The sequence below is a fragment of the Salmo salar genome, chromosome 25, assembly GCF_965601325.2.
Source record: "Salmo salar chromosome 25, fSalSal1, whole genome shotgun sequence".
In the NCBI taxonomy this organism is placed as follows: Eukaryota; Metazoa; Chordata; class Actinopteri; order Salmoniformes; family Salmonidae; genus Salmo; species Salmo salar.
In genome coordinates, this window is record NC_138315.1 from 32,191,959 (window position 1) to 32,205,856 (window position 13,898).

The following is a 13,898-nucleotide window of genomic DNA, read 5'->3' on the forward strand; positions in this document are numbered from 1 at the left end:
CTTTGTCGTGTATCTCTGTTGGACCCAGGCCTTCGTGAAAAGGGTTCCGTTGGGCCTTTTCCTGAGCTCAAGTGTAAGGCTCGGATTGTCCACAAGAGGTACTTCTTCTTAGTTGTCCGTGGCTAGAATTGCCATGTCCTGTAGTCTTAGGCAGAACTAACAGGATCCTTCTCCCGTCCTGGAAGAGTGGTCCTCTGAAGACCGCTAATCTGCCGTGTCGATGATCCCCAGTGGGGTGATGAGAGCAGTGTACTCGACGATTTGAAGAGAGTAACAGGATGGTTCTACTTAAGTTAACTTTCTTAGATGCAGTACTTAGAATAGCTACTCAGCCGTAACATTGATTGTGAGAGAGGCTACTTTGTCCTCTTCACCACGTGTTGATTTTCAGGGTCGTAACCAATGGAGACCTAAGCTGCAGCTTGAGTCCATCTGGTGTGTTAATTCTCAACTCATCCTTTACACTCACAAAGGGACACGCTCTCTCGGGCGTGGCTACTTACTGGGCAAAGTATTATCAAAACTTATGATCTTGTTAGAAAACTAAAATCACATTCCTGTCTTACCAAAAATATTCTCTTCATCCTTGATATTTCCTACACAATGTCAAGGATGTAAACCTGACATACACAGTGTGAAAGCTCTTCAAGTTACAATATTTTCATTATCACTTTTTTTATACAATTTTTAATGACATCACAAAATAGACATTCATTTCCCATATTCCATCTCTCATCATTCCCCACATCTGAATGTTAGAAATATTGTCCGTGTTCACTTTTGGATGTTAGAGTTTTTTGGTGGCAAAATGTCTCTGGAACAAAGACCGATTCCAATCACCACTACTGAAGACCAAAAAGAGTCGTCTGCTGCATACAATTTACAATTGGCGTGAGGTGTCCTCAAACTCCCACACCAATCCCTCTGTGGGTGAGAGGGGTCTGGTGGAAGGCAGATCCATTGTAAACCTGCTCTTTTGATCCTCACAGGAGAGTCATGACAAGAGATATGAATTATTCCATGTGCAATGACCTGAACACTGCTGCTCTTTGTTCCTTCATCCTCAGGAAACTACCAGAAAGCCCTGGAGACTTACAAAGACATCCATCGGAAATTCCCGGAAAACATTGAATGTAATCCACCCGATCCCTTCTTGTCCTCTAAGCATTACTGCTCTAATGTAATGGTTTATTAAAAAAATATATACTGATACTGACTCTATGGGTGTGTTCCCCCCCCCTGTCCCCCTCCAGGCCTGCGTTTCCTGGTGAGGCTGTGCACAGACATGGGGATGAAAGAGGTCCAGGACTACGCCACCAAACTGAAGAAGGTGGAGAAGATGAAAGAAATCAGAGAACAGGTACTCTACTTACTCACTACACTCTTGTTTAAGGCTACTGACAGTGACAACAGCACCGTCTGAGGCCACTGGAGGTGTTGGCTTCATTGTGTCTTTCCTATGGAAAACAGACAGAGAATACAGACTTCTCAGTGAATCAGAACCATCTGCTCCTAAATCAGTGCTGAGATGTTCTTGGATCAGAACCGTCTTTCAAAGGAGTGACACTAATTCCTACTCTGTTGTTAACTGGCCCAGGCTTTGCTGACATCATCACAGATCAACTCCAGTGTCTCTGGCTGGTTTTGCTCCCTGCAAGTGTCTTTGTTTTCACCATAGAAACCAACCGAGTTAGATAAATCAATGTGTCTGTGTGGTACTCTGTATTGTTGTTTTTGTGGATATTGGATTTCAACAGAGGCATAATTTCTCTCTCCTCTCTAGCGGGTGAAGTCGGCGAGGGAGGGCAGCGCTAGAGGCACCCGGAGAGAGGGTAGCGCCAGCAGTGGTGAGTGATGACCCTGAACACCTCTATACACCTAAACACACTCTGTCTCTAACTTCTTCTATTTAGATGGTAATCCCTTGCAAAATTAAGTTCACCATTATCATATCTTTACTCCTAACTGCTGTCCATGGGTGTGTCTCGACAGTGGGCTCCCCAAACCTTGTCCGCACCCCGCCTAAGGCCATCGGTACGAGCCTGTAGAAGCTAGATAGCAACCTCATAGCTCTGTACATCACCATTAGATCTCTGACCCCGAGTTCCTTTATTCTCATACTAACCCTTTCTAACTTTTGAAATTCAGTTAACCTTTATAATCTCTCTGTCCTCCCCTGCTGTCCATATGTGTGTCTCGACAGTGGGCACTCCAGACCCTGTCCGCCACCCGCCAAAGAAGGACAGCGGTACGAGCCTCCTTTCTAGAATAGAGCTGGGTCCCGTTCCAATACTTTTATTCCAGTAGTTGTTCCATTGCTACAGGATTCTGCCTTGGCCATTGGAAAACTATTATTACATCGTATCCGTTGTAGTCATCAGCACATTAAGAGTCAAAGGTGTTTGCATTCAAGGACAATTATTTGGATTATGTGGTAAGAGAAGACTGCAAACTATTCCTTCCAAAGAATATCTGAAGTTTGTGTCCATGTCCAGGCTATTATGTAGTTTCTTAGACGTGATATGCTCTGTCAGCTAATGTTATAACAGTAATGGCTTAGTTATACAGTATCCAGACCAGTAGACATGCTAACGTTTTAGTTGAAGTAATTATGTACCATAATACAGCTGCTTCAAACAACTCCCCTTATAGCCATAGCAATCATCCATCAGCATTCGGTAGTGTAGTGTTTCCCAATCTTTTTTGAACCGTGGCATACCTTGATGGGTTATACAATTCTGATGCACACATACACTGAGTGTACAAAACATTATGAACACCTGCTTTCCATGACAGCTTTCACCTGGTTAGTCTATGATCCTTTATTGATGTCACTTGTTAAATCCACTTCAATCAGTGTAGATGAAGGGGAGGAGACAGGTTAAAGAATGATCTTTATGCCTCGAGACATGGATTGTGTATGTGTGCCATTCAGATGGTGAATGGGTAAGACAAAAGATTGAAGTGCCTTTGAACGGGTTATGGTAGTAGGTGTCAGGCGCACCAGTTTGTGTAAAGAACTGCAACGCTGCTGGGTTTTCAACTTCACCAGTTTCCCGTATGTGTCAAGAATGGTCCACCACCCAAATGACATCCAGCCAACTTGACACAACTGTGGGAAGCATACTGCAAATCGTCTATTTTCGGTGACAAATGTTTTTTATAGATTTAAATAGGGTTTCTTAAATAGGGTTTCTTTGAAATATTTTCATACTTTTCATAGATCCTTACTCATGGTGGTTAATTTGTATGTAGCCCTTTAACAGCGTCCAGTGATGTGGCCCCTCAAATTATACAAATGTAACAACATTCCACAGATCACGTTTATAAGCGAGTGTTCTAAAAATAATGAAGATTAGGAAACGCTTCACGACACTCCTGGGAACCCCTGATTTACTGTACAAATGTCTGCACACACTTCGTCTTACAATTCATTTACTCTTTTTATTCTCTTATGGCACTTCAGAGGTGGATATCAAAGCAGGTGAGCAGGACAGTGTTATATTATGTGTTTGTGGCAGATAACACAAACGTGTGCTTTTAACGCAGACAACTCTTTACTCTCCTCTTGCCATTTTAAATGTCCTTTTTGCTTTAACTGTGCTGTTCTAACTTGATCCTCAACTATCCCTGTTCTCTCTGGTCACTCTCTTATTGCATGATTTCCTTTTTCTCTTTCTTCTGGATCTGTTCAGTCTCTCACCCTGAGCCTAAACACAGTCCTCTGCTGGACCAGGGGAGAGGTATGTACTGTACTACAGAATGGAAAGCTGTCTATCAATCATATTTGTCACAGTAATTTGTCAATGAAGAAAAGGGTGACATTACGTTTGTTTAAGTGAGAGAAGAAAGGTTCTACATTGTTAGAAAAAAGAAACACCACCATTTCAATATACTATTGTCAAATGACTAAACTCTCTACAGTCTAGCTTTACAATTCACTGTGTCCCAGAAATCTTCTGTTAGCAGTGTATGCCAGGAATGACTCCTTCCTGCAACTCACCCCCTCTAGCGAATGGTTGCACTGAACACATTGCAAAGAGTGAAGTTGTCCCTCTGACCCGTTTGACTACAAAAAAATTGACATAGTGGTTGTTATTTAATTAGGGACAGACGTTCCGCTAGCGGAACGCCTCACCAATATCCAATGGTATAGCGTGGCGCGAAATACAAATACCTCAAAAATGCTTATAACTTCAATTTCTCAAACATATTACTATTTTACACCATTTTAAAGACAAGACTCTCCTTTATCTAACCACATTGTCCGATTTCAAAAAGGCTTTACAGCGAAAGCAAAACATTACATTATGTCAGGAGAGTACCCTCCCAAAAATAATCACACAGCCATTTTCAAAGCAAGCATATATGTCACAAAAACCAAAACCACAGCTAAATGCAGCACTAACCTTTGATCTTCATCAGATGACACTCCTAGGACATTATGTTATACAATACATGCATGTTTTGTTCAATCAAGTTCATATTTATATCAAAAAACAGCTTTTTACATTAGCATGTGATGTTCAGAACTAGCATACCCACTGCGAACTTCCGGTGAATTTACTAAATTACTCACGATAAACGTTGACAAAAAACATAATTATTTTAAGAATTATAGATACAGTATTCCTTTATGCAATCGCTATGTCCGATTTTCAAATAGCTTTTCGGTGAAAGCACATTTTGCAATATTCTGAGTACATAGCCCGGCCATCATGGCTAGCTAATTTGACACCCACCAAACTCAGATTTACTATAAGAAAAATTGGATTACCTTTGCTGTTCTTCGTCAGAATGCACTCCCAGGACTTCTACTTCAACATCAAATGTTGTTTTGGTTCCAAATAATCCATAGTTATATTGAAATAGCTCCGTTTTGTTCATGCGTTGAGGTCACTATCCGAAGGGTGACGCGCGGGCGCATTTCGTGACAAAAAATGTCAAAATATTCCATTACCGTACTTCGAAGCATGTCAAACGCTGTTTAAAATAAATGTTTATGCTATTTTTCTCGTAAAATAGCGATAATATTCCAACCGGGCGACGTTGTATTCATTTAAACATTGAAAGAAAAACATGGAGTCGTCTCGTGCACGTGCGCTCCAGTGTCATTGTTCTCAGCAGGACCACTCACAAAAACTCCTGCTGTTTTTCGCCCAGAGACTGGAGAGCTCTCATTCCACTTTCTGGCGCCTTCTGAGAGCCAATGAAAGCCTTAGAAAATGTCACGTTACAGCAGAGATGCTGTATTTTTTAAAGAGATACCCTAGAAGGAGAACAAATTGTCAGACAGGGCACTTCCTGTATAGAATATTCTCAGGTTTTGGCCTGCCATATGAGTTCTGTTATACTCACAGACACCATTCAAACAGTTTTAGAAACTTTAGAGTGTTTTCTATCAAAAATCTACTAATTATATGCATATTCTAGTTTCTGGGCAGGAGTAGTAACCAGATTAAATCGGGTACGTTTTTTTTATCCGGCCGTGAAAATACTGCCCTCTATCCCAAACAGGTTAAAAACTGGAGTTGTTGTTACTGTTATGTTACTTCAGCAAAGTCATCATCTACTTATGACTACTCTCACTGAGGATCCAGTATGGTTGAAAAGCATTTCACAGATACTTCTAAATCCATGCTTACACTCTTTGATCACGAGTGTAAGCTGCCCTCTTGTACAGGGAGGTCAGATCGGCCCAAAAGGCGAGAGCTGACTCTTTGACAGGGAAACGTATAGCTAGACACTCATGGTATGTGCAATACATTTTTTTTCTTCAGTTTTGAGGCAAAAAAAAGGGATTGCTTTTCCACTGGAAATCTCACTGCATTTTTGAGGTAGTCGGCCCTGGGGTAGGCTGGGATTTGAGGATTGTGAGGAACAACAGAATTGGGCCTCTTCCTGTTTTCATGGTTGGAATTTTTTTCCATGATTACCTAGTTGCCAGATGTGGAGTGTGGTTGTCTCTTGCCTGTCCCCCCACTTTTCTGGACTGCCATACGGACCTGACATCTGAGCCTAGAGCTGTCACACACACATTCTGCCGATCTCTTTCCTTCTCTTTCCTTCTCTCTCTCTCAAACACACACAAAGGAGTGTGTTTGGTATTAACCAGCCTCTCATTGTTACCCTCTGTTAGAGAGGGATAAACAATCACTGCTAAATGTGAACCATGCAGATACAGGGTAATGAAGGGGCCGGTCCCAACAGTAAGCAAGCAGGTTAATCCTGTGTTTGTGTTCTCAGACAGTGGACACAGCAGCCATGGCACCAGCGCCAAGGGGGAGAGGCTGAGCGCCAAGATGAGGGCACTGCCTGGCTCCAACGAACCCTACGAGGCCAGCAGCCAGCGAGACATAGGTGAGACACACACACACACTCCCTCCCTCCACTTTCAATCGTTTAGACTTGCAGTGTAGGTTTTTTGTTTTCAATTGTACAACTCTATCTCAGGCTCCTGATCCATCTTAACACCTTGTGAACAAAATCATGTTTTATTACACTTTTATTTCATCAGGGGAGCCCATTGACACCAGGGTCTCATTTTCAATGGTGCCCTTAGGAAGAAAAAATCTACACGAACATCCAATAAAAAAAATTAAATTACCGTAATGGCACCAGGGAATCAAGACACAGGGAGTTCTGCAGGTTATTCAAGAAATGAGGGACATTCAAACTGAAGGCAGATTTACCTAATTCGGTGGAGACCCGAGGAACCTGGAGTTAACCAACCCTGTGAACGAGTTTAGTAACTCATGTTTTCATACTTCAACAATGAAGTTAGGTAAGTCGGAAGCTTGTGTTGTTGAGCTTGTAAACAAAAAGGGAATAGTGAAGTGATCTAAGGGACTTTAATGAGGACCAGCCAACCTTTTCAGGATGCAGTGACGCGTATTAAAATTGTCACCTGTGATATAGCACGATGGTAGATGGCATACAAAGGTTTAAAGAGCAACTGACTTTAAAAAGCAATTCATCCCTTTGAAAATGGCCTATGTGGCATCGATAGGAGTCAAACAGTTATTGTAATGTCAAAATGTACTATAAAGTTGAATAGGATCATTTTGGTCATGAAGTCAGTCTCGTCTAAAACGGAGTTTGGAACATCCATGCATCACAACGGTTAAATGAAGGTTGAGTTTTGATTTGACACCAAGGTAAAGACAGTTTCAGGTTGGATATTCGACGGATATTCGCCTGTAGTTTTCCTTACGTCCACCAACAGCAGTTAGGGACTGTCAACATAGTGACAAATCACATTTTTCAAATTTCAATAGCTATTTAACCATTACTCCTAAAACTTTCAAAACTGGTTCTAGCTAACCCGATGGCATAGACACACATTGCACACATTTATTTTTTGTCGATTTGCATCTCGCACTATTTTAAATTATTTATTTAAAAAAAAAAAAAATCAATTGGTCATATGACCTACTGGACTCAAACAAGGTTCAGAATGTCCACTGACTACCCTTCTATATTGCACACCCTTTAGTTTGTCCATTTTCATCTCACACGTTTTTACATGAATTTTTCAAAATGTAAAATTTCAATAGCTCCTTGGTCATGTGACTTCAAACAAGGTTCAGAATGTACTCAGTGGGCCTACACATTCCACACACTTTAGTTAGTCCATTTTCATCTCACATGATTTTACATGAATTTTTCCAAATGTACAATTTCAATAGCTCCTTGGTCATGACCTCAAACATGGTGCAGAATGTACCCTTCTATGTTGCACACTCTTGTTTGTGTACTGTAAAATCACACGGTTTAATGTACATTTTTCATAGTTTTAAATTTCAATAGCTCCTTGGTCATGTCAATTACACACCTAAGAAGCGTGCAGTGGATGTACACCCATATTGCATAACCTCTAGTTATGTCTCTTCTATGAGGTACATTAATATTAGTTTGACAATTAGGACGTTCAGTCCAGTGTTTACCCTTTTCTTTAATATTTATCTATAATAATTGGTAGTTCTAAGTACTTATTTTCCCTGTTTTATTATTTTTCCACAGTATTTAACAGCGGTACACAATAGGAGAGAGACAGAATCTCCTTTCGTTGTTAATATCAACCATAAAGGAAAATGGCAAAGTACAGAGTCATGCTGTTAATTGTCCAAAGCAGGGATGGAGAGTGAGCTGGTGAGGTAGGCTGCAGTGGGTTTGCTGGTCAATACATATACTGAACATGTTACCACAGTAATGGTGGCCAGTAAATCAATGAATAAAAAATGAATATTGACAAATTTAACAAATTGTAGACCTTTAATCTTTTCCAACATGTCAACAGACACTTAAAATAAGTATGAAACATTTCACAGTGTTAACTTCCTCTTTATCCCTGGTTGATGTACATTTCAGAACCTCTTCAGTGTGGATGGGGTATAGCAGACATTTTCAACAACAAAGACTGCACTTCCAGTTTGTGTTCTTCACTCTGAACTCTTTTGTCTTCATTCCTAGGCACAGCACATGGAACCACCGTTGGCATGCAAAACATTCAATCCAAAACAAAACAAAGCGTAACACGTTATAAATAATATCAATGCAGTATAACGAATTAGCCATCCATTGTGTTACGTCATAAATTTTCTTACATGCCGTCACTGATATCAAAAGATTATAAACATGTTAAATAAAGTTACTAACCCAGTCAGTCTTTGGGCCACATCCAGGTTCTTTATCAGTGGCATACACGAAGCACTTGTTGGCTTTGTTGAACTCTGAAATCATAGGCATGAACTGAACATATGGCTGTCCCACACAACTGCATAAGAATTTACATTTACTTTGAATTAAATGTCATTACATACCAGACATTTTTAGTATATCCTCAGCCATTTCTTTTCGCAGTTGCTCCATGTGTTTTTGAAGGTTCCATATCATTTTGGGAGGGGATGTTGGGGAAGTTCTGTACAACTTCCTTGGCCATCTACACCAAAAAATAAAATAGAGTTTTTGACCTAATTGTCACATAACAGCTAACCATTCATTATTGAAAATATAACTATCAAACCTGCATTACAAAGATCCCGCAGCTGAAGGTGTCCTGCTGCATGGTGTGAGTTATTTCCTCTCCTTTCCACTTTATGTCCACCCAGTCGTCTTTTCCATGGCAGGGTCTTCTCATTTTGAAGTATTCTCTTTTTAATGTAAACATAATGGAATTCTGATTAGTTATAGGCAAATGAATACACAAGCCAAATTTGTATGCTGTTTTCCTTATCACTATAATCTAGTAGTAATTTAGTAGTAGAGGTAATGTCCTTTATGCCCCATTCCACACACAGCCTAAATTATAGGCACTGAACCATTTACAGGACAATAATAAACGTAGCATATAGGATCCAACCCTATCACAGAGTGAATAAATGTAGAGCGTTTGTAGACTTTAAGAAAAAAATATTAAGTGACAGTTTCATCAGTACGTGCTTAAAGAAAGTCATATCACAGATGACAGTGCCCACCAAATCCATGACAATAGAGAATGAATTGTAAGCACCAAAGTGTGTTTGTCAAAATGTCAGTTGTTGAACATAATACTTCTATTTGCAATAGCAATTTATGATGTAGGCAGTTGAGGAATATTCCATGTACCAACACTACATGTAGGACGGACATAAGACATTCCCACATACAGTATTTATTTTTTTCTTTAATTTTTTATTTCACCTTTATTCAACCAGGTAAGCCAGTTGAGAACAAGTTCTCATTTACAACTGCGACCTGGCCAAGATAAAGCAAAGCAGTGTGACACAAACAACAACGCAGAGTTACACATGGAATAAACAAACGTACAGTCAATAACAATAGAAAAGTCTATATACAGTGTGTGCAAATGAAGTAAGATTAGGGAGGTAAGGCAATAAATAGCCTGTAGTGGCGAAATAATTACAATTTAGCAAATAAACACTGGAGTGATAGATGTGCAGAAGATGAATGTGCAAGTAGAGATACTGGGGTGCAAAGGAGCGAAAAATATATAATTTACAGATGGGCTATGTACAGGTGCAGTAAGCTGCTCTGATAGCTGATGCTTAAAGATAGTGAGGGAGATATGAGGCTCCAGCTTCAGTGATTTTTGAAATTCGTTCCAGTCATTGGCAGCAAAGAACTGGAAGGAAAGGCAACCAAAGGAGGAATTGGCTTTGCGGGTGACTAATGAAATATACCTGATGGGGTGGGTGCTGCTATGGTGACCAGTGAACTGAAATAAGGCGGGACTTTACCTAGCAAGGACTTATAGATGACCTGGAGCCAGTGGGTTTGGCGACAAATATGAAGCCAGGGCCAGCCAACGAGAGCATACAGGTCGCAGTGGTGGGTAGTATATGCGGCTTTGGTGACGAGGGTGCAGCTGAGGGAGGTCTGTAACAAGGGGAAACAATGAGACTTATTTCTGGAAAGGTGGATTTTTAAAAGTAGAAGCTCAAACTGTTTGGGCACAGACCTGGATAGCATGACAGAACTCTGCAGTAGATTGCAACTCCACCCACTTTGGCAGTTCGGTCTTGGCGGAAAATGTATACACATACAGAGGCATTTTTCATCTGATTTTACCACTCAGAATCCAGAATGGATATGACAATGTGGCCAGCACAGGACGTAATACACCCTTACAACAATCTACTTTTTGATCTTCTTGATGTCTTATCTGGTAAACTGCTACTATGTGTAAAGAAAAGAGCCCCAATTAGGGGTTAGTGTACTCCAGTAAAAAAAGGGCTTTTTTTAGATAAAAAACTATTGCCCCGTGTCCCCATTCATAGGGGCATGAGGGACTCTTCACTGGTAGAATTGAGTTGGCACTTTTATTAGCCCAAACACCCTCAGACCCACAAGGTTGAGGTTATTCATGGACAGTAATTAGTAAAAAAAAAATGCATTGACGCATTGTGTCTTCTAACTGTCCAATAGGATCCAAAGTGTTAGGAAATATTTGTTCCCATAAATACAATGGAGGATGTCTCTCCTCATACCTCTGGCACTTTAGTCAGACTGCCAGACTGTGCACCACAGAGCCAATCAGGAGAGAATACATACAGGTCAATGGGTGTGTCTGTGCCTTTTGGATTACTCTCTCTTTACAGAGAACCCCTGTGGTTCAAGTCAAGAGCTACCCTTCCCCTTTCAGTCTGCTCTGTGCATGTCTGAAAGTGACAGCCAGTAGCCAAGAGTTTTTCACAGTATGTCATAAAAAATTATTACACTTATGAATGTATGTAAAAGGCTAATATATATATATATATATATATTAGATCCAGTACAATGGAATAACTAAGACCTGAATTTGAATGCAGCGTGTTCCGATTCCTCCTTCTCTTTCTGTCCAGCAGGGTCACCAAAAACACTTGGCCTGATGGTTCATGCAGATACTGGGGAAGCAATATAGAAATGTATTGATCCCTTAAATGATTTTACTATTAAATGACCCATATCACAACCCTCATACCTCTTCACAAAAATGTACCTAAATCAATTTTGGAAAAAGGATTTTACTCACAAAAGACAGGAATGTATTCTTCCAGTTAGAAATAGTAGGCCATGCATCAAATAATTATTTTCATCAGAAAAACCAACCCTCAAATGCACTATTGCATTTTGTAAGTTGTCTGCAGGTGACTTGTTGTGAATGTACTCAAATATCAGGTTATGGAAACTGTGTTCTAATACTCAACGTAGAAGGATTTGTCTTAATGTACAGTATATGAAAAGGATTCTTTCACCTTATCAAGCTCACTCTGACTGACAAATCACTGCCTATTACTGTGATTAAAAAGAGCATATGAAACAGTTTTTCACGGGGCCTACTTGTGTGCCTTCCTTTAAGCACCTCTGTTCGAACACCTCTCCTGTCCCTGATCCATACCACATACAGCCATTTGGGGATCTTTTCAGTGTCCATGTAAGAGAGAGTTATTGCGAGGCTGGAACATTTGTTACATTTTTTATTTTTTAAGTTAACACCCATGTGAAATGAAGGCCTGCAAAGCTTAGATTTAAGTCTAATAGCATGATATGAAAGTAGACAAACATCAGAGTGAGCAATATGAAGGTATAGTCAGTGGACATTCTGAACCTTGTTTGAGGTCAGTAGGTCACATGACCAAGGAGCTATTGAAATTCTAAATGTTGAGACATTTTTGTCAGACGTTAATGGACTAACTAAAGGGTGTGCAATATAGAAGGGTAGTCAGTGGACATACTGAACCTTGTTTGTAGTCACTAGGTCACATTACCAAGGAGCGATTGAAATTTTACATTTGGAAAAATTCATATAAAATCTTGAGATGAAAATGGACAAACTAAATGGTGTTCAATATAGAAGGGTAGCCATTGGACATTCTGGACCTTGTATGAGTCAAGTAGGTCACATGACCAATGAGCTATTGAAATTCGAATGTAAAAAAAGTTTGTACTTTGTTTACGCTCCCTAACTAATTCAACTAGGAATACATAATGCTGCTCACATTTCCACATGTTTATTAGCTTTGGAAAGTGAATTCATGTCCAAATCGTGAAAATAAGACCTGTGCAGTGTTGTGCGCAATTTTTCCAACATCATGACACTTATTTGGAGTCCGTGGCTCAAGTGATTTGAAAGCTATTGAGGTTTGAAAGCGCGAATATCCGTTGAATATCCAACTTGAAACTGTCTTTACCTCGGTTGATTTGACAATGTCAATTTACCCACTAATATGGGGTGAACTGCTGCGGTGATTGCGCTCTATCCAATAGTATAGACAATGAGACAGACCGGCCCAGCAGCTCCGACTTTGTTTACATAAGACAGCACGTTGCACATGTTTTTTACTTAAGAAATACTGCACCCAACACCTTTTAGTTAGATGTTAAATTGCACAACTAAAACATCCTTGGCAAAAACATAAAAATGACAGATTTCTTGAGTTCTAAGATTCATTCTGGCTATTTTGAGGAAGTGAAATAGGCTTCCGTGTCTACAGTGTCTCATTGGGGGCAAACATCATTAACCAAACGCGTAATCGGCCAGGAAACACCTCCAAGACTGAAATCTCGTTTTTCTAATGAGCAACAGAAAAACACACATGTCAATCAGTGTATTCTGTCGCTCTTTAAGAGTAGTTGCTGCTGCAATCTGGTAAATGGTGTCACCATAGTCAAGAACTGGCAGGAAAGGTGACTGTACAATCTGCTTCTTGCTGTTTAGGGAGAGGCAAGATCTAGTTAAAAAAAGAAAGAAAAAAGAAGCCTTTACTTTTTAACTAGCTCATCAGTTTGCTTTTTAAATGTTAAATCCTTGTCAATCCAAATGCCTAGATATTTTTAGGCGGGAACCCGATCGATGGGAGAACCATTCAATGAATATATATATGTAGTCCATCTGAAAATGTTTTGCGAATATGAGAGACCATATATTTAATCTTGCCCACATTAAGTACAAGTTTTAAACCAACCGGGGCTTTCTGTAACGCAGCAAAGTCCGATTGCATCTCTAACAACGCCTGGTATACAGTTGGGCCAATGGCATACATAACAATGTCGTCGGCATACAGATGAATATTACACGTTTTAACATATCATTTTTATGATCTAAGCACATTTCACACATCTAAAACTGTGCTGTTCCCAGGTCTAAAACCAGACTGTTCATTTATTTATTTATTTCACCTTTATTTAACCAGTTAGGCTAGTTGAGAGCAAGTTCTCATTTACAACTGCGACCTGGCCAAGATAAAGCAAAGCAGTGCGACAAACAACAACACAGTTACACATGGAATAAACAAACATACAGTCAATAACACAATAGAAAAAAGTATATATACATATACAGTGTGTGCAAACGAGGTAAGATAATGGAGGTTATAAAGGCAATAAATAGGCCATAGTGGCAAAATAATTACAATTTA

At 39.9% G+C, this 13,898-nt stretch overlaps 1 protein-coding gene and 1 long non-coding RNA gene across 13 annotated transcripts in view; one reads left to right on the forward strand and one right to left on the reverse strand.

Moving 5' to 3' along the window:
- Positions 1 to 13,898, forward strand: part of ift88 (intraflagellar transport 88 homolog) — a 30,152-nt gene that overhangs the window by 14,678 nt on the left and 1,576 nt on the right. For 4 of the 11 annotated variants that reach the window (XM_014173975.2, XM_082968804.1, XM_082968805.1 and 1 more), the window contains 7 exons: positions 1,068 to 1,133; positions 1,254 to 1,360; positions 1,784 to 1,847; positions 2,204 to 2,248; positions 3,467 to 3,484; positions 3,696 to 3,743; positions 6,247 to 6,360. In XM_014173975.2, the coding sequence (XP_014029450.1) occupies positions 1,068 to 1,133; positions 1,254 to 1,360; positions 1,784 to 1,847; positions 2,204 to 2,248; positions 3,467 to 3,484; positions 3,696 to 3,743; positions 6,247 to 6,360 (462 nt within the window). The remainder of the gene's footprint in view (positions 1 to 1,067; positions 1,134 to 1,253; positions 1,361 to 1,783; positions 1,848 to 2,203; positions 2,249 to 3,466; positions 3,485 to 3,695; positions 3,744 to 6,246; positions 6,361 to 13,898) is intronic. The other 7 variants (XM_014173981.2, XM_045707228.1, XM_014173982.2 and 4 more) reach the window with 4 other exon arrangements.
- On the reverse strand, positions 8,601 to 12,967 carry LOC106586594 (uncharacterized). 2 transcript variants are annotated; one of them, XR_006761951.2, is made up of 6 exons: positions 12,672 to 12,967; positions 11,294 to 11,384; positions 10,239 to 10,377; positions 9,026 to 9,152; positions 8,823 to 8,941; positions 8,601 to 8,732 (listed from the first exon to the last, which is right to left on the reverse strand). It is a non-coding gene; the product is annotated as an uncharacterized LOC106586594 (long non-coding RNA). The 2 variants fall into 2 exon arrangements; XR_006761950.2 differs by having other exon boundaries at positions 11,294 to 12,967.